The sequence below is a fragment of the Oreochromis niloticus genome, linkage group LG2 (genome assembly GCF_001858045.2).
Source record: "Oreochromis niloticus isolate F11D_XX linkage group LG2, O_niloticus_UMD_NMBU, whole genome shotgun sequence".
In the NCBI taxonomy this organism is placed as follows: domain Eukaryota; kingdom Metazoa; phylum Chordata; class Actinopteri; order Cichliformes; family Cichlidae; genus Oreochromis; species Oreochromis niloticus.
Window position 1 is genome coordinate 10193408 of NC_031966.2, and position 20430 is coordinate 10213837.

The 20430-nt window shown below is 39.1% G+C and overlaps 1 protein-coding gene across 2 annotated transcripts; it reads left to right on the plus strand.

The window, feature by feature from the left end:
• The first annotated feature begins 1126 nt into the window (after nt 1–1126).
• slc49a3 (solute carrier family 49 member 3) lies at nt 1127–20224 on the plus strand. Of its 2 annotated transcripts, none has more exons than XM_005467201.3 (10): nt 1127–1620; nt 7723–7881; nt 8899–9115; nt 10709–10785; nt 11730–11867; nt 13761–13877; nt 14170–14322; nt 16810–16967; nt 17372–17475; nt 18708–20224. In XM_005467201.3, exons 1-10 carry the CDS (start codon nt 1453–1455, stop codon nt 18887–18889), a joined length of 1473 nt encoding a protein of 490 aa, XP_005467258.1. In that variant the 5' UTR covers nt 1127–1452; the 3' UTR covers nt 18890–20224. The 2 variants fall into 2 exon arrangements, with proteins under 2 accessions (XP_005467258.1, XP_003443474.2); XM_003443426.5 differs by having other exon boundaries at nt 1130–1620; nt 18632–20224.
• The last annotated feature ends 206 nt before the right edge of the window (nt 20225–20430 follow it).

The following is a 20430-nucleotide window of genomic DNA, read 5'->3' on the forward strand; positions in this document are numbered from 1 at the left end:
TGAACGACACTTGAAGCCTGAAGAAGTGACCTTTGCTAGAGTATGCTGTGGTGCAATATGTGGAATCATTAATGCATGCTCATTTTTTAATCTTGTTGACCAAAATTTAAGTGTCACCACTTAATAGTCTAGCCCCTACTAGCCGACTACAAACTTAGTGTAGATCATGTAGACTGGTTACATCTGCCAAGCTGATCTAGTCAAGTGGGTAAGACCAGCAAAACCAATGCATGCACATGTACGCTAAAATGTATGGATTACAGAGGATGGAGAAAATCCCTCAAAATCCTCAACAGTAAGAAACAACATCATTACTTCCTTATGATTTAACCTTAGATCTGGAAATACCTTAAATTTACATATATTTTCACATCTATATACCGATGCAGGGTGTAGTTTAGCACTATTTCATCATAGCAAAAACAACTTCCTGGTTTAAACGAACGTGGCCACTTGGGGCCTTTCGGAGTTAGTTTGCATGCTCTCCTTGTGGCTGCACGCGTTTCCTAGAGCTTCCTCATACAGTGCAAACATACATGCAGATTAATTGTCTCTAGTTGGGTTTTTGAGACTGTATAATTATCTCTCTCTGTATTAGCCCTGTGATGAACTGCTTACCTGCCCAAGGTGCACCCAACCTTTTGCCCTATGTCATCTAGAACAGGCTCCTCCTGCAACCCCAAACTGCACAAATATTTAAGAAGAAGGGTGGATGGATGGATGGTATGCTAGTACACCCCACAGCAAAAGTAACACTGCACTGATAAAAATTGAGTTATTAATGAGTTCTCTGCATTTGGGAAATTTTGCAAAGCCACTTGGTGAGCTGGGTTGGCCCCTTTGGCAGGCCGATCTTGGCCTTGGACACCCTTGGTCTAGTCTATTACACCAGCACACATTAACGTTTAATTTATCTGTGTTAATCCTTTATTAAATGATAAACACAGTCCAAAATTTAGCTTTATTGAATCTTTCAGATTTTTTCTAGACTTGAAATGTATTGAGAAAAACACACACAGATCGATGTTTTGGAAATTATTAGAGCTGATTTCTTTATTAATCGTTTATGAAGGCAGCACTCATTCAGTTTGAAGAACCTTTTTAAAGTTCTGCATGCTGACAGCGCTTTTCTTCAGGGCGGAGTGGCTCATCCTCTCAGTCGAAGATCTTTGTAGCTCCCGGATTAATGTTCAGACGATTGCTGACTTTTTCCAGGCTTCAAACTGAGTTACCGGCTTCTGTGTGAGACACAAAATGTCTCTACAGTCCGTCGGGAGACAGCAGGATGGATTTACATCTTGGTTTTCTTAGTAGACATACACACGTTCTAAGGTTTCAGGGATTTTTTGACCAAAAGCGACCGAAACTTCGGTGTTTGTCCAACTTCTGGGAGCTAAGCAGCTGTTTGGCTTAACCAGTTAACTTTTCATAATACTAGTAATAATAATACTAATGGTGATGGATAATAACGGCGAAGTCTCCAACGACATTCGGACTGTTTACGCTGCTGTTTCCAGAGGACCAAACTCTGACCTGAAGAATGGACAGCTTTTCAAACTTTACAAGAGGAGGTGGTTTGTGCTGCTGGTGTTGTGTCTCCTAAACTGCTCCAACGCAACGGTGAGTCTGTGAAAGGTGAAACCAGGTGTGTTTATGAATACAGGTAGACACGTGACATGTGGTGTTCCCCCTCTATGTTTGTTTGACTTGGTATAACTCCCCGGTGGCGATGTTATTGTAAAACAGGGTGTGCTGAGCTTCTCCCGCAATCGTTCTCCTACTTCCTGCTTCCACGGGACTCCTCTTCCTTATGGGAGCTATTGTTCCGAGGAACAGGTGTCCCCAGTTCCCGTTTAAGACCCTCAGGCCATAAAGAGTCATTCCGTGGCTGATAAATAAGGCTGATAAGCAAACAAGATGTAAATCTGTGCAACAGGGCTGACAAGTACAGTGTGCCAGAGGCGGAGCTAAAAGGGAGACATGGGGTGGCACTGACATCCTTTTCTACCCCCCACCCCAACCACATGTCAATGCAACCATGGATAAAAATTAGAGCGAGAACAAGGCAGTTTGGATTAGTCATGTACCTAGGAATGAGTAGTAGTAGTTTTAATTTTTATGTAATTTAAAATGTTATTTGTCAGTTCACTTTAGTTTCACTTAGATTCCAGAGTCTCAGTTTAGCTTTTGTTGTTTGGTAAATGTGCAGTTTCAGTGTTAGTTTGAATCTCAGAATATTACAAAACAAATAGCGCTTAACCCTCTGGGGTCGACGGACGTGCCGGTGCGTCAAAATCACATGACCAATTTAAGACGACACAGCTACAAGATGGAGAAAGAGAGAGAGCGAGTTTTTCATATGTGAGACATTAGTGACGTTTAGCGTGTTTGGAGGCTGTAGTTAGTGTGTTGTGTAGTTATTGTTTTGTATTGTGTGTCAGTTATACTGCTGAATTTCACATTTTCTCCAAAAAAAGCCGTCAAAGGCAGATTCCAGTGTAAACGCTGTCTCCACGTGGAAAACAGGACTGATACATCTCCTGCTGTCAGACCTGCAGGGTTTAAGCCTGTGGTGTTCTCCTCTGTCTTATACTGAACACAAACTATTTTTTGGACTGGCACAAATAATTTGTGTGCCTTCTTATTTGATGCAGCACACCTGATTGTTCTGTAAATAGATTTAAATGGTTATATAAAAAACGCCTGAGGCCTTGGCTGCATTTTTAGGTAACTGGTACCATATAACTTTGTTGTTTGCAAAACTTGTGCATAATTTTTAGAAATGTACAATTTCTATTTGCATTTCAAGTTATGAAAATGATTCGTTAAACATGTTTGTGGGTTTTACAGTAAAAAGTATAACTTTTTTTCTACTCGGATTTTGAATTTTTTGTCTGAATTTAGATCAATTGTGCTAATATAGTATACCAAAATGAAAAAATAACTCAAATTTCAGATATTTGAGGTTGTGCTGAAAATAATGATACCAAACAAGGCAAGAAAAACACATTTTAAACGTGAAATATAGAGGTAAAATCAAAAGTAGTCAAAAACGGCCAATACCTGGACCCCAGAGGGTTAATATCATGTAGATATTCCAGTAACAAAAAAGTAGTTGCGCCTGAGCTCCTTGATCCTTTTTAAGTTAACAAATTTGGCCACACTGACAAAGAATGTGTATTTTTTTTTTATTTGCTATAGTTAGTGCACAGTAACATCAAGTTAAACATGAGCATTGCCATCCATACATTTCCTGCTGCCTGTCTGGGTTCCGGTCATGGGGACTGGAGTCTAAACAGAGATGCCCAGATCTCCTCTTCCACAGGCACATCCTCCAGCTTTTTTGGGTGAATACTGAGGTTTTTCTGAATCAGCTAAGAAATAAAGTGTCTTCAGTGTGTACTGGATCTTCCCTGGGCCTAATCAGATGCCCAAACCACTTCAACGGCTTCATTTAGTCTTGCACAGTAATTAAAGGGGAGTTTGAAAATGTTAATCATGTTTTCAGTAATTAAATGTTGCATAAAGCTCTTTTTCCTTTTATGTTAGCATCCACATATCTGTGCAGAGTGTTTACAGTTCACTCTGGTATCGACTGAACTGGACTACAAGCTATGAACAGCCACTCATTATCTACATTAAAGTTCTGCAGAAACATGCTGGTTTGCACAGTTGTTTTTCCAGCTACACCTGAAACTTATGTTACAGACCCTGACCAGTGCTTTTATATGTGTTAGAAAAATGTTTGCGACCATGTTTCTGTTTTCATTATATCATATTTTCCCTATATGATGACAGTGGCCATGAGAATTGATGATATTTTGTGGTATCTATAGAAAATCTGAGTAAATGAAATGAAACTATGAATCCTAATATTCCCTAACATTATTTATTTCATTTTCTTCACTTTATTAATTAATTATAGTCCCTAATAAGACAAATAATAAAGAAAAGAACAGCAACAATCTAGAGAAAGAGCCTGTGAGTCAAGGTGCAGGGTACGGTATCACGGTCTATTTTTTAAACATGAGAGGACAGAAAATCTGTAATTACATTAAGAATTAATTTTACAACCTTGTCTGGTGTTTAATTCCACAGCATAACAACAGCTGTGACTCAGACTACCTTAGTGGGTTTATTGTGGGAAGTGAGTTTTTACTCAGCGTGTCAGCGAAGTTTCCACAGTGACGGAAAAGTGAAAGCTGTTAGCGGTTGTTGTCTTCCTGCAGTCATTCATAAAGTGTGTGCATAAGCTGTGGCTTCTCTAAAGCAGGTACTGAAAGAGAAGTGATCTGTAAGCCTGATGGAGCTGCTGCTGGAGTTTTTACAGAGTTAACAGGTGAACATTTCTGCCCACGATGTCATGACAAAGAACAGATTTTGTTGCTTAAGCGCTTACTAGAATGATCAATCAAATATACAATAAAGTAAGTTCCTCTTAAGTTCCAGTTCAAATTATTTTAATAATAATACTTAGAAAACAGAAGGTCATAAACCAGTTCTTCTAGTGCAATTTTTTCTGTTTGTGAGTTTATTCTAACAGATGGATGAAAACGCTTAAAAGGTGCTACAAACATGGAAAAACATAATCCCAAATTATGAATAGTCACAAATCTAAACAATTTTATTTCATCATCTAACAGTTTTTACAAATTGCAGATGAAAATTTGTTAACATATTTAAATTAAAACATTTTAAATATTCAAATTAAAGTTTCACTTGTGACAAGATTGCATGAACTATAATCTCTGCAGGTAATTTAGGATTTTTCTTTTTTAGTGTGTTAGCATCGCATGTTGGCCACAGTTATAGTGTACGCATTGATGCTTTTTAGGTGTCTGAGTCTGCATGAAATCTAAATTTAGCACAGTTTGAAACATAGAAGCATGTGGGATTGAGAGGAAGCGATACTCTGATCTGATACGACCTGTGAAATAACAAAACAGGGGCATGTGTGTAAACCGTTTCTAGAAGCATTCCTCACTGCTGGGGACAAGACTGGCATTGTGTGTCCAAATCAGCTGACCAGCTCCCGTCAGCTCGGCATTAATTAGGATTTCTTCACCGTCCATACAATAGAGGACAGGACTGGTACTGCCTTTGTGGTCTCGGTATAGAGTTTACAGGTCAAATTCATTCAGTTTGTTGGTGTATCAGGCCAAAAGTACACATATACACTTGTGCAGCCAGTCTCCAGGTGAATTATAGGTTATATGTGTAGTAAAAAGTAAAAAAATTCATGGATAAGTTCCTTTTTAAACATGTTTAAATAAGCATGACATTGGATTCTGTCTGAAAAGGTGTTATACACACGGATAATTTCAACCTTTTAAGCAATAGAAGTATAAACATGTCTTGGCTTGTCCTGAGAAGCTACAATTATTAAGTATTTTACATGTTTTTCATGAAAATATGACTTCTTTATACAGATTCACATTAGATTCGAGATATTTCAGCTATTTTTAGTGCACTTTTTAGTTGCTCTACATTAAAATCATCACAGTTACAGTGACAACATGCTGATGTTTACCAGGTACAATTCTTAATGTAACATGGTGTAGTCTGATGCACAAGTCTGGCATTTTGCAACCACTTTTTGTGGTCAAAATCTCAGCGGGGGTGTGGGTAGCTCCTACTGCTTAATACGTGTGCACATTAAAGTTTCAGCTTCTTCTTCTTCTGCAGATAAATTCACATTCAAGACTTTTCAAAGTAAAGCCCTACTTTAAAAAAAGTCTGGAGGAGTTTATTAGCAGAGAAATGCAATCTCAGCAGCAATTTTAAATAACCAAAGATGTCATTATGATGTGAATACATAAAGTTCCTACATTTACATTGACTTTATTTGTTAAATTTATTATATTGGTTTACTGTCTAGCAGGAGAGCAGCTGTTGTTTCCTTTTTGTCAGCACAGCATGTGGTTTTAGTCGTAGCTTATAACCGGCTTACGCAGCCGCAGCTCTTTTTTTGAAGTATTCTTCATCCATGAGGATTTTCCTGCTCATGCTGTTCATGCTTTCTCCTCCTTTGATGGACAGCAAAACTACAAAGACTAATATAATTTACCTACTTTACATTACAAACCTCAGATCTTCACTCAGTTCCTTGGACTTTCCCATTGTTCTGAGTGTTTGGTCAATCCCATAAGTGTTGTCAAAAAAGCAGAGAAAATAGGAACTACCAGGTGAAGTCAATTGTTAAGTTCAAGTTAAAAGAAATTGTAAAACCTTCAGCACCACTTATTAAAAGATATGAGTGAGTAAAAGTGTATATGTGGGCCTGTGTAGATTAGAGAAAATCCAAAATAAATTCAAAGTTGTGCACCAAGTTCATAATTTTTTAAAGCCATTAAAGATTTATGCTGTAGACTCATTTCATCCTGGAAAAAGAACATTTCAAAGAAATCACTGACAGCCCAAAATGAACATGACATTCATGCCCATGATGGGTGCATATATGACCTGTGCTTCAAAATTGTTCTTGAATAAATGTTGTAGGCCTCTATTGATCAACTCACTCTTATTCATCCACAATCAAGGTGAAAATATGAGAGTTTTCTAAAGGCTGAAGTCTTTTTGTTGAACATGTCTTTTCACCAGCTCAGCACAGCATTGTAGCTTTGTCCTTCTTGTAGAGTATGATGAAAGTGTCCTATTATTTCCTGTCTCATGCATGCTAAGTGGTGTCATGTGAGGGCAGACATTTCTCACATGACACTAGGAGGATAAACAATAGAAATCATCTCCTTCTCATGTGAGATGAGCAGGTCTCGTCACTTCCTTTCTTTTTCTAAAGTTGTGTCCAGATCATGAGACTAAAACAGGCTCCAGGAATCTGATCACTAAAGTAAAAAGTGCCCCTGCTTTAGAAGGAGTGACCACTAAGATGATGTACTGAAATAGGGATGCTTTGTATTTCTTCGCTTGCAGTATGTGTCATGTAATCGATTGTGTCTAACAGAGTGGTTGTTAAATATCCACCCACATGATTTGTACCTGACTGGCACTGCGATAAAGCACTTTAGTGTAATTATTGTCCACCTGCACAAAACTAAGCTGACAGCACTGAATGGAAAGCAGCTTCTGAAATATCCGTGCTGGCACGCTGCTTAAGTACACCTTCGGTTTTACCTTTTTTTGACAGAGCTGACATTTTAAATTGCTGGCTGGAGTCACTGCAAACCTTTACACAATGCAGATTTACAAAAGGTCGTTCAGGCTTTGCCCCGACTGCTGTGGTTTTTCTACAATGGATCTAAAGATGCAGCCTGGTCTCATATGCCATACTTGTCATATATGAATATATAGCAATACACTGATCATATCAGATCATATTTATATCAGGAACACAGCCAGATCTTTCAGGTCTAATGTATTATCAGTTATATTTAGTTCTTAATTTCTTTTAAATATATATATCTTTCTTTCTTTCTTTTATTTAAGTGACACATATATATTATATTATTATTATCAGGTCTGTAAAATACCAAGCAGCCAAGAAAATGGATTTTTGTTTTTCCTGCAATGTTGCCCGCCACATTCAGTTTGTACACTTTGTATGACCTTCAGCCATTATCATGCATTTTTTGTCCTTCAAATATAATGCACAAAATCTGAATGAGTGATAATCTTCATAAAGGTCATTCATTGGACCTCCTGCACTGTCACTTATATATATGTAGCTTTCCATACTTTAAAAAAAAAAAATCTTTGTCTCCTCAGACATGGCTTACCTTTGCACCAGTGGCGAACCAGTCTGCCCAGTACCTGAAAGTCACTCTGGACGAGATCAACTGGTTATCGCTGGTCTATATGGTGGTGGCCATACCGCTCAGCTTTGCAACCACTTGGATGCTGGATACTCTTGGACTGAGGATAACGGTACCAACTGCTTGGTTTTTTTATATTATATGTTTTAGTATGAGATGATAAACCTCAGAGCACAGTGGGAGGTTTATTCTAAACTCTGGAACACAAAGTTTGAAGTGAGCAGTGAATGATTTTAGAGGTGCGGAGAGAAGAAACCGTCCAGGGGAGGGTTTTAATAGTTTAGAGCCAGTGCTGTATGCGTGCATATAAACATAGGCTTGATGGAAATGGGTACAAGTTAAAAATGAATGAAGACTGAGATATGGCCATTATATGCTCCTTTCATCCTGGAGTCATCTCCCAGGAAAAATGCTGTACAGGAAATTGTCCTGCAAATTTGATTTGTTTAAAGTAAACGGAAGATGAAGTGAACTGATAAACGCAGCAGTCAGACCGGATTCAGCTTCCCAATAACCAGTTCAACCAGCCATAGGAGAGGGAGAGGGGGCGGATGACCTCTGAGTCAGGAAAAATGGATCGCTACCTCCAATAAGGACACAGGCCATCGGCAGCGGTAATGTTTGTTAGTATGTCTGATAACGAGATTACGCAGAAACTACAGGGCGGGAGTTCATGAAACTTTGTGTGGAGGCGAGGTGTGCATGAAGGAATTTATTCTTTTTCTCTGAATTTAGTGGCACATAATACAGAGTAGGTGAGCTGCAACTGAGCGCCAGTGAGTGCAATGACTCTGACACATGTTAGTTATAGTGGCATGATTAATAAAACTATGAGTAATTGAAAATGTTGTGGACTGCTGTTTTTAGCCCAGAAGGCATGCAAACTCCTACCATTTATATTTGTCACTTCAGACACATGACATCCTGTCCCACCTGCGTCTGACCACACCATGTAAGCTAGTTTTACCCTGTGAATCTGAGATTAACTGCACCTTGTTAAAGATGAAGACCTCCCACTGTCTTTGACTGATCTCTGAGAAGACCTAAAACTGTCTGACAGTTAATTCACTCCTAGATATGAAGGGATTTTCTCTTAAACTTTCACCCTCCTGCCCTCTGACTGTCACAGCTGATTCTGGGTGCCTGGCTGAACATGCTCGGAGCCGTGTTGCGGTTCCTCGGCACGCTTCCGGGTGAGAGTTTTAAAATCCAGTACCCGATAGTGATGTTGGGACAGACCCTCGGCGCCTTGGCTCAGCCCCTCATCGTTTTCGCTCCCACCAAGCTGGCAGCCCTGTGGTTCCCCGACCATCAGCGGGCCACAGCTAACATGATCGCCTCAATGGGTGAGTGATTTTACCTTTCACACCTTCAGTACAGCATCTACAAACCTGCGCAGATGTTCTGCTGTGTGTTAGTCATGTACATTTCAAACAACAAAGGGGCAATCTGTTATGGCAGTTTTAATTAAGGAGTTCACAGAATTTGGCTTTTGAAGTATTTTTAAGTTTATACTATCAGGCAAATTCACATATAATATTATTTTTTTCAAATATTTTTGAATTTGATAAATAAATGTAGACTTTTTTCCAAAGTTAGTTTGAAATTCTACAGTGTAAATAAAGCCAGTGAAAGGAAACAGACAGAGATATAAGGTATAGAAATATAAAGGATAATAGTCTGTACAAAGATGGAGGTTTAATTAGAAACCACTTTACCTTTACGTTTCTCTCCAAAATGACCAGTTTTGATGATGGATCGGCATGAATTGAATGACTGCATCAAACTGATAAATACCTGTTAATAAATGCTGAGTAACAATCTAATCTAATCTTCTTGGATGCTTAAAATAACTACCAAAAAAACATCAATCAAGGCAGCCAAACACCAAACTTTGAGCCTTTTTGAACTTAACCGTGGCTACAGCTGTTATGAAGCTGGAAGTTATCTATGAAGGTCAGATCTTTAACACTGGAGTCTGTGGGCACTGAGCTGTGGCTCCTGAGTTTGGTGGTTCTAGTGTTCTCACGTAACATGTGGGCAAACTATGGCCCGAGGGCCAGAACCGGGCTGTGGACCATCTCAGTCTGGCCCCTAATGTTCAAAAAGGAAAACTAAACAACCTCAATGTATTTATTTATTATTTATTCCTGTGGAAAGTTTTTCTTCAGCTTTCATGGAATTTCTTGACAACAGGAACAACAGAGCTAACTTTAAAATTTCTTTTTCTTTGTTGACCACCTGCTAACTGTGCAGTTTTAGAAATGTGAAGGGCTGATGGTGGGGTTTTTCCCCTCACCTGTAAAAGGCCGATGGGGTAATGTTGTGATGAAGGCAGGACACTCAAATGTGTAACTGTGATAAATCAACAAGTCTTGTGAATGCATTAACTTGAGAACACGGCCGCGTAAAATTCTAGCCACCACCATTTTTTTTTTTTTTAATATGTGATAAATAGAAAATACACAATTAAGGACATGGAGACCTGAGAGCTGTGGCTTTGATCAAAAGTTGTCATGTTTCTTAATCCTTTAGGGGTTTTAATGGCTAAAACTACTGTAGTTAAATAAAGGCTGGTTTGATCATCGTGGTCATTTTAATTTTTTGTGTTGTGTTGTGCTTATGCTCCCTGAAGGTTTGCCCAATGTTGCTACACACAGGCTAAATGCAAAATGCCTTACAAAGCGCTTACATTTTAGCATGTCAGCAAACTCCTGTGTGGACGCAGCTGTTACATTATTAAAATGACTACTAACAAGTTCTATTGATATGTATGCCTGTTAAAGAAATTAAAATGGGAAGCTGATGTTAAAGGGTGATTAAAGGTCAGATATGTTGCTCACATGCTGTGTTGTGTTGTGTTGTGAATGAAACGGGGAACAGAAAGTGATATAAGACAGCAGTAAAACTCCGCTTCCACTTCTCTTTTTTGTCCTCAGCTAATCCCCTGGGAATCCTCCTCGCTAACGTCATCTCTCCTGTGATGGCTGAAACATCTGCACAGATCCCAAAGCTGGTGAGTTTAACAAAGAAACCTTTGGTGTTCAGAAAGCAGAGTAGTCTGTGATTCTTATAATAAATGGGAACACCTGTAATCGGAAAATCGGGTTTGGCTGATTCATAAAAAGATTTGTGAGTGTGAAGGACATTGGTGGTTGTGACAAATCCCCAGAATATTACCACACAAGTGCTCCCAAACACTGATTAGCCACAACATTCAAACCAGCACAATGTTTGGTCTGTCATGGTGTTTGTGCATCAGGCTCAGATCCTACAGGACAAGTCAATGCTGTGGTATGTGCATTACACCGAGAGACTCCTGTCCCTTTTACCCAGATCTACCCAGGTTATTATATAGGTTATTATAGTTTGTAATTACACACGGCTGTTCATTCTGTAAATTTGAGTCAAAACGGGCATTAAACAGGGTAAAACTTGGATGGCGACGGCTAAAACGCTTAGCTTGAGTCATCAAAAATGCTAGTCAGTGACATCACGGTGGCTGTGTCCATCATTTATATACAGTTTGTGTGCCAAGCATAAAATTGTATTAATAGAAAATGATTAATGTTATTCATTTCACCTGTCACTGCTTTTAATGTTGTGGCTTGTCAGTGTACATAAAACTGAAATATGGCTCTGGTCACCTCGGCTGCTAACGATGATAAATGGTGTTTGATTTAAGCTGCAGTCACCCATTTATCATCACAATATTTGTTTTTCCCTTTCTTTCGCTAACCCTTCTTGACTGGTAACTGTCTGCTATGGGCGAAATTATTAAAACCTTTAAAAGGCTCTTGTTTTGGATTCAGGTGATTGCTACAGGGAACTGTGAGACTGCACCTTCTCACCCTGCACTCTGCTTCTGATCTCCTCACCTTCTAATGATGATAAATTGTGTCAGATAAGGTGCAATCACCCATTATTCTTTACATTATGTGTGTTTCTCCCCTCTTCCAGCTTCTAGCCTATGCAATACCGACATGCATCATCTGTGTCCTAGCAACAGTGGGGATACGCAGCAGTTCCCCTCCAACGCCGCCCTCAGCCAGCGCAGAGACCTCCAACTCAGAGCCGTTCATACAGGGGATCAAACTGGTAAGAAAACACAAAGCAGAAAAACACTTCTAAACATTTAATGAGTGCAAACAGAGCCTGAGGTATCTCATCGAGCTATATTTACTGATTATGTCTAATGTAAAGTTAATCTAATCTCTGAAACTGAAGATTCATTTGGCTTTAGAGTGAATTTCAGTTCACACTTTAGATCTCCGGCCCTGAACTTTACTGTTGTTTCACACTTTGGATCTGTTTTTAGCGCGGTCAAAACTGCCTAGTATTATGAATAACAAACTAAAGAGCTCTGCTTCCTGTGAGCCTAACCATGGGGGTGTTTAAGATGTTTGGTTTTTGGTTTTTTTAGACATATCCTACAACTGTTAAGCTAGGTCCTGTCTGTAATTATCTTACTGTTACAGTTAGCAGATAAAAACAACCTGCAAAGGTTAGGAGTCGAATAATAGATATTAAAAAACACAATCCAGGTAAATGTTATAACTTCAGCTGCTCGGCTGATTTATTTCTGTTGACAGTCTAGATTAGCACTCTTCACATGAGCCTCTGAGATTTTCTTTTCTTTTTTCTGTAAGTGATTATGAATTTTAAAAACTCGAATGTCTAAAATATTTCCTTACATAACTATATAATATTCTTTGGAGATGCGTGTTTAGAATAGACAGTGATTATAAGTGATCATTAGCTCCTTCTGCATCTCCATCTGATGCAGCATCCACCTGCATGCTCCTGCAGTGTAATTACTCTTATCCCCCTAATTTCTCTGCGTGTCATTTTTCTACAGAGTGACGCCAAACTGGAGTTTATTATTCTTATATCTTAAAGCTACTTAATTGGAAAGAAAATGTCAAAACCAATCAAACAAGCTCATAAATGACATGACAACAAAACCTGAAGTATCTCCCTCTGTCATTACTGGTACACTTCAGCAAATGTAACGATGGACTCGGATAAAGCAAATTAATTTTGCTTTTTTTTATACCTTTTTTAAAAATTTCTATTTAATTTGATTTATATAACACCAAACACAACAGCAGTCACCTCAAGGAGTAGTATGTTACAAAGTAAAGAACCTTCAATAACAGGAAGAAAACCCAAACAGTCAAACACCCCCCTTTGAGTGAGCTCTTGGCAAGAGTGAGAAGAAAAAACTCCCTTTTAACAGGAAGAAACCTACAGCAGAACCAGGCTCAGGGAGGGGCGGGGCCATCTGCATCTAAGAGGAGCATGGAGAGACCACGAACAAACAGAACAAAACACAAACTGCAGGAGGGAAGACAAAAGTTAATGACCAACACTTGTGGCATCTCACATTGACATAAATAATAAATGATTAAAAAAAAAGATAATAAAAATAACGATCAATTTCAAACCCCAGCTCTGACATTTCCAGCAGCAGCAGTCATTTCGCTGACAGTGACATTTGCGAGCGCTCGTCTGGCTGCACTGATGCCGTTTCTTCCTGCAGCGACTGACATTTCCATCGGCAGCGGTGACGTCTCTAACAGAGGCGGCGATGAGTGTCTCTGAAGTGAGGATGTTCTCACTGCATCCGTGACATTTCTCCCCAAACGTGCTGCTGATACTTTCCCTGCACCTGCTGTGATTACCTCCCTATACAGTACGCAGCTTTTGTTATTAATGCGAGCTGCACACTGCTGATTTTAGCATCTTATTTCCCAACAACACAGTTTGTGCACTATGTCTGCAGGCTCTGCACAGATAAACAGGTGTGTTTGCATTTCCTGTGCCAGGTGAGCGTGGAGTCGCAGACAGAGTAAACAGCAGCCAGCACGCCGTTGTTTCACCGCTTCATTTCATTTTCTTTGCACATGTTTCCCTTGTTGATGTTGCCGCAGTGCGCTTGTTTTCCCCTGAGGCTTCTCTTACAAATCGTCCGGTCTGTTTCTTCTGTAGTTACTGAGGAACAGAGCCTACCTCATCCTGCTGCTTTGCTTCGGCTCGGGGATCGCCGTTTTCACCTGCTTCTCCACACTGCTGGATCAGATCCTGTGTGTAAAAGGATACACCAACGTAAGTATATGCCAGGAGAAAGACACCAAATCAATGTCATGGAAGGATAAATGAAAAAAAGAAACACAGACGGTATATTTGAGACTAGATGGTGGTGACGTTACAGCTCTCAAACTGAATAAATTAAGAAAAATGTTAATGAATGTGTAATTTCTTTGCACAGTAATCTAACATCTTATTGAACAAAGTGAAAGAAAGCTTTTCCCAGACTTGCATAGATGCTATTTGCTGTAGAAAACATGACTTATAACAGTTATTTACCGACTGAACCTATCAAATCTGACCACTGCAGGACTTTGCTGGGTTGTGCGGCGCCCTCTTCATTGTGTTTGGCATCATCGGCGCCGGTATTCTGGGTCTCTATGTCGACAAAACCAAGAAGTTCATGGAAGCCACAAAGATCAACATGAGCTTCTGTGCTGTGGCATGCATCGCCTTCTCAGTGGTGAGAACATTCATTTATTACACAAAGAAAAGTAGCTGGTCCCTGACTGTTCGTCAGGCCAGGAAGAAGGCTCTGCATTAAGACTTTAGATAGTTACACTCACTGAGTGGCAGAGGTAGAAAGTAACAAAGTACAAATACTTGGTTACTGTACTTAAATAGAATTTTCAGGTATCTGTACTTCACACGGAGAGAAAAGTGAGTGAGGTAACTTAGAGATGGAAAAAGATGTAGGAGGACAGGAGAGGAAGAAGAAAGGTTAGATTTAAAGGCAAGGACTGCTCAGTGGTGTTTGATAAACTGCAGAGTTAAAGCTTGCATGTGATGTCTTCATTTGAATCTTTATATAACGTGTTTTGATAAATTATCAAGTGTATTCACACTAGCCAGTGTTTCATGAGCATCCCTCCTCTCTGCTTTCCCACTGACCACTGCTAATACTACCTCTGATGATCTTGGGTTAAGTATGCTTCAGTTCGTCTCAGCATTTCAGCTCCACCTCAGCCTCCTTCATTTTCTCTTTCATGCACAAAGCATTCATGCAGAGCACGATGTTGTTGATTTTAAGCATTTTGTGGCTTTATTTGTGAAGCGGTGACATGCTGTCCTCTCACATCCTGTATAGATTTGTTAATTACTTAAAGTTTTTTTCATGGAGACAGCTGTCATTGATTAAGAGTCCTCTTCCAGTTCACTCAACTGTTCCCGGGCACAGCATATAAACTAGACTTTGGATATTACAGATCAGCTAATGTGAGAATGACTTAATACTGGGTACTGTTGATCCCATAAAAGTCTTGGTCCTGGTTCAAATCAAGTGACTGTCAAGTTTATGAAACTAGATTAAGCCTTTCGTTATGATATGGAGTGTAAACTGTGACCATTAAGACGGGCGCATAGTGAGCAGGAATAATCTCTATAAAAACCACTGGACTGATTGATAGACTCTCATCAGCAACATTGTATTCATTTCACGACAGATTTTAATGATTATTTCTTGATCTAAAGTAGTTTTTTGTGCTGACACACGAACCATGCTGTCAAAAATCTGCTGCAGATTCTTGAAGTTAATTTTTCGTCCACATTAAAACTGGTAACCGCCTCTCGCAGACTAACGTACAGTTTTTTCCAGACAGACGTTTATATTTGCGTGAAGTGTGTGTCAGACAGAAGTTGAGGGCGCTTAAAGGAAATGGAAAGAGTCAGTGTTTGATGTGCAAACACTTTGAAAAGAAGGCTTGTTTGGTCTTTTTATCAGGTTATGCTGACAGCTCTGTTATGTGAATGCAGTGTTTCAGTAAAATACAGCATAAATTAAACTTCTGTATCAGGTTATTGAGAGGACATCCACTACATAAAGAAAACTGTCTTCAGACAAAGGATTTATATGCAGCAGACAGTAACTCAAATAAACACAAATAATTTACTCCATATATTTTCCTAAATGCTCAAAACCCTTCTTCTCCAGTATTAATGAATAATGAATTTTTAAAATGATTGTTAACTGGTATAAAAGGCAAAAAAAAACAGTGATGTGAAGGTGAAAGTCTGACACCAACTAATGTGTGTTACATAAATTGAAAAAATAAACGTAAAAGTCAGGAAAATGTTAAGTTATGAATACAGTAGTCTGTTTTTTGGCCATCCTTGGAGCTCATATTTTAAATTTTATGGAAAAGCAGCTCATGTTTTCATCACGGGAAACTGAACTAACATTAGAAAAAGCCCACTGAGGAGCCACTTTGGTCCATCAGTAAAATGACTCTGGCATATGCTCCCACACATTTGCAGGTGCGAGGAAGGGAACAAGGGAATGTGTAGCTTATAAATTAAATATAAATATTTTAAAAATAATAATAAATACAGCCTGTATGTAAATACATCTAAATGTACAGAGTTGGATATGCATTAAAATTGAGGCACTAGAAGACGAGGATGTTCAGAGCGACTGGTATGAATCATTGACTGAATTTAATCAAAGCTCTTCTATTAACACTTCTATAAGAATCTCCAGGACTTTATTTGGGTATTTACTCTGGAGCATTAAATGTCGGTGGTCATCAGAAAAGCTGCGTGTCGTCAGTGAGAGGTGATGAAAAGTTTTAAAAAGCTTTTTCTCTCGCAGGTTTTAATTCGTCTCCCACTCTGACTCTCACTTCTAATGTTGTCTCACTTAATAGAAAGTCATTAAAAAGCCGTGGGTGCCAGCGAGCCCCAAAATAAACAAGTCTGTAGTTTATTGATTGTAAACGCAGTTAAAGAACCCCTGTTTAAATACATGAGGGTGGCAGAATATTAAGAACACTCCTGAGTGACCAAATAATGCCATCCAGTATCATAGTAAACCTTCACCTGAGCTTTAAAACAAAAAGACTCAGGTGACTCTGTTGATGTACTTTAATATGTGGAAAAAATTATATTATATTGTATCAAAGCCTGAAAGACATTCAAAATTTTTCCCCCTTTCTTTCTGGTCCCGCCCTCTCAGGTGTCTCTGATGCCGCAGCAGAAAGTCGCCGTGGCCGCCGTCTGCTCTTTCTTCGGCTTTTTCGGTTTTTCCATCTACCCGGTTGCCATGGAGCTGTCGGTGGAGTGTTCGTATCCCGTTGGAGAGGCCACGTCAGCTGGACTCGTCTTCGTATCAGGGTACTACTGTCTGAGCAGTTTTTTGACAAAAACTGGAGTTCTTGCAAAATTCTGCTGTAAATGATCCTGAAGATCGTAAAACCACTTCAGACACAATATGAGGAATTTATTTATCATCTACTTGTGTCTTAAAGTCTTATTAAAGAATAAGGGGGGGTGAGGCGATGCACTAAATCTTCAAATGATGCACAAAGGCTTTAATTTGGCAGGAGATTGCTTACTCTAAAAGTCAGCTGCTTAGCTGACATCTGGAGATGCACACAGAGGCTTTCAGCTTTTCATGACCCATTTAAAAAGTTTGTGCTGCTGTTAACAGATCATGTTACATCAAGTCTGCTTAGATGGTAAATAGAAGAACATGAAGTTGCAATACTGAGACTGATGTGACCGTTTTCTTCTTCCAGACAGGTTCAGTCGGTTGTCTACATCGTCCTCCTTCAGGCTCTGACCACACGGCTCGCAGACTCTCCCCTGTCCACCTGCGGGGAAGCAGCCTTGAGCTGGAAGGGTAGGTCGCACGATGTTACATCAAACCTCTGTCTGCTGCTGGTCGGTTTAAAGTTTATTGATGTGCGTTAGTTTAATCTGAGGTCCGTGCTGCACAGAGTCACAGACGGTTCATCTGTCTATCTAACACAATCATTTGTTGGCGGTGAAGTTTAAACCAAGTTTTCCAGTTTTAATATTTAGCAGCTCCACCCTGCTGCAGTCACGGTTCAAAGCTGACGTCCCAGCTCACCTTTCAAGCATCATCATCCATTTAATGATAATTTTCTGTTACTGACTGAAATATTTTTGCAATTCTTTTTAAATTCCTTTAGTCTTTTAAATGTCATTTTACTTGATCAACAATTCAAAACATTCATAATTGGGATAAACTCATTTCTAAGAAACAAATGTATCAAATCCAGAAAATATTTGCAGTTTTTATTTCCTTTTAGAAGCTCAGAGATTATCAGGGGCATGACGTCCATAAGACTAATCAGTTCCTGTTTAAATTTAAAAAAAAAATATTGCCAAACAAGAAGAGTATTATTTTTCTCATTTGATGAGGGATTCACTTAAAAATAGAAGAACAAGCTGAGCTGTCGGAAGAAAAATAATCTAATTCAGTTTCAGTTCTATTAATATAGCGCCGATTCACAACAGGACACTTCATACTGTATGATAAAGAATTGAATCTTAGAAAGACCCTTCTATGAGCAAACACTTGGTGAGAGTGGGAAGGAAAACCTCCTTTTAACAGGAAGAAACCTCCGGCAGAACCAGGCTCAGGGAGAGGAGGCCATCTGCTGTGACGAATGGCGGTGAGGGGAGAAAGACGGGGCAAAAGACACGTCATGGAAGAGAGCCGCAGATGAATAATAGGAGCAATTTGGAAAGAATGCCTGACTTTTTACATTATTAGTATTTCATGATCACAGTGGGAATTACAGCACATTAAAAAAAAAAAGAGTCATTAAAACGCTTTACTCCAATTTTCACACATAATGGTCACATTGGACCCTTTGGTGGGCCGGTTTTGACTTTGGAGCTGCATGAATCTAGACCCACGTACACAAGAAGCCTCCATGAAAGTGGAAATGTTTTGCAATAGATGCGTAGTGTCTTTGAGGAGAGCGTTTTGGCTAAAACTCGACCTTCCTGTCGTCTCCTACCCTCAGTGCCCATGATGGTGATGGCAGGGCTGTGCACTCTGTTCACCTGCTGCTTCCTCATCTTCTTCAACACCCACTACAGGCGACTGGAAGCTGAAGAACAAGCGACCTACAGGACCAGAGAGAGCCAGCATCTATACAGGAATGAGCGCCCTCCGTGGAGGCGTGGAGCTGCTGAAAATGCAGAGGAAACATGCCACTATGAGTGATGACAGAAAGGTACTTGGACGGATGAGCCGTTTTTGTTTTGTTTTTTTTAAATAAAGCTGTTCCTGTGTACTTTGATTAAGTCACAAACTTTTGGTACATTGTTGGATGTAACATGTAAATAATCCAAATTTTCAATCCTCAAAAAAAAAGCTTAAATTATTATTTTCCAGCCACTTTGGCATGTAAATAATCTGTGTGAATACATGTAATTATTTTTAATGTTCATTATTTTTTCCTTTTTTTTTTAATGGAAACTTTTTTTTTTAATAATTCTAATAATTATGGGAAGAAAAAGAAGAAGGAAATTATTTTAATACTAAAGGACACTGCAGACTTTTACTCACTCAGATTTAATACAAAGGTGAAGAAATGTTACCTCAAAATCAAGTTCATTGTTTATACGGGTATAAAACACCCACCCACACCTGAGCAGGTACAGAAGAGTAAATGGTAATGGGAGTTTGGTGCTTTGTTACAGAACTTGCTTTTATGCATTAAGTTAAATTTCAAATGTAGACTGCATGTGTCGGCATTCATGTATCCACTGTCCTTCAGTGCACTCCACTTTAGTCTTACAGTCTTCCTTTGAACAGCAAACATGTAAAGGACATAAACTGGGAGTCACATGACTCAGCACACTCGTTCATGTGCAGATTCATTTTGACTCTCAGGGACTGACTTTGTGCCGTCAGTCAGCACTCGTTCTGCTTGAAATAACTCCTGATGCCATCCTAAAGCAGTGAGAGACTTGACTTTATAGATCGTATGGAGGAAACTTGCGTACATTTTTAAAAAATCGCTGTCAAACCCACAAATATTCTCCTGATATCATGTATTAACTCTACGCGTTAAACAGGTTTTCTGCAGGTTTCTGAAAACTGTTTTTCAAACATGACTACCTGAATGTTGTTAAAATAAGCATAACAATATCTTTCTACCACTGTAAAAATAATAAATAAATAAAAACCTCCTAAAAAGTGTTTTAACCACGTTAATGCTTTATTTTTGTAAATGTGTGGCCTTCTTAAGGACTGCAGATGTTTTAAAACCTCACAGGTGAGACATATGTGGGCTTTGTGCAATAAAAGAAAACAAGGTGTTTCAGCTGTGGGGCAATTTATGACAAAAAACATGTGCAGAGTAAATAAGAACACTTTTATAAATCATGTTCATTTTATTTTTTACCATTAAATCTGTTCATCTTTCCTACTTGAGTTTGTTCATGTTACTGAGTTCAAATTTGATGCTTTCTTTGAACTAAGAGGCAACAGGGCAGGATACTGATGCTTTGCCTCATTTTGTGAAAAGGTTGACAGGACTGTGCAGTACACACCATGTTTGAGTAGCTTGTGGAATCCCCTATCTCTACAATAAAATTCATTTGATTCATCAAGTTTTATGGCATTAATTTATGTACAGTTCTTAGTCCTACAACAGCTTCTTATTGTTTATTCAGACTCAGCTTTGCAAAGCTAAACTGCACTGCCATGTTCTTCTTAGAGACAAGAGGCTGTGTCCTGAAACTCTTCCTAACACGCCATACTTGATCAGTCTTTGTCTTATTGTACCGTCATCAACTAACATGCTAACCGAGG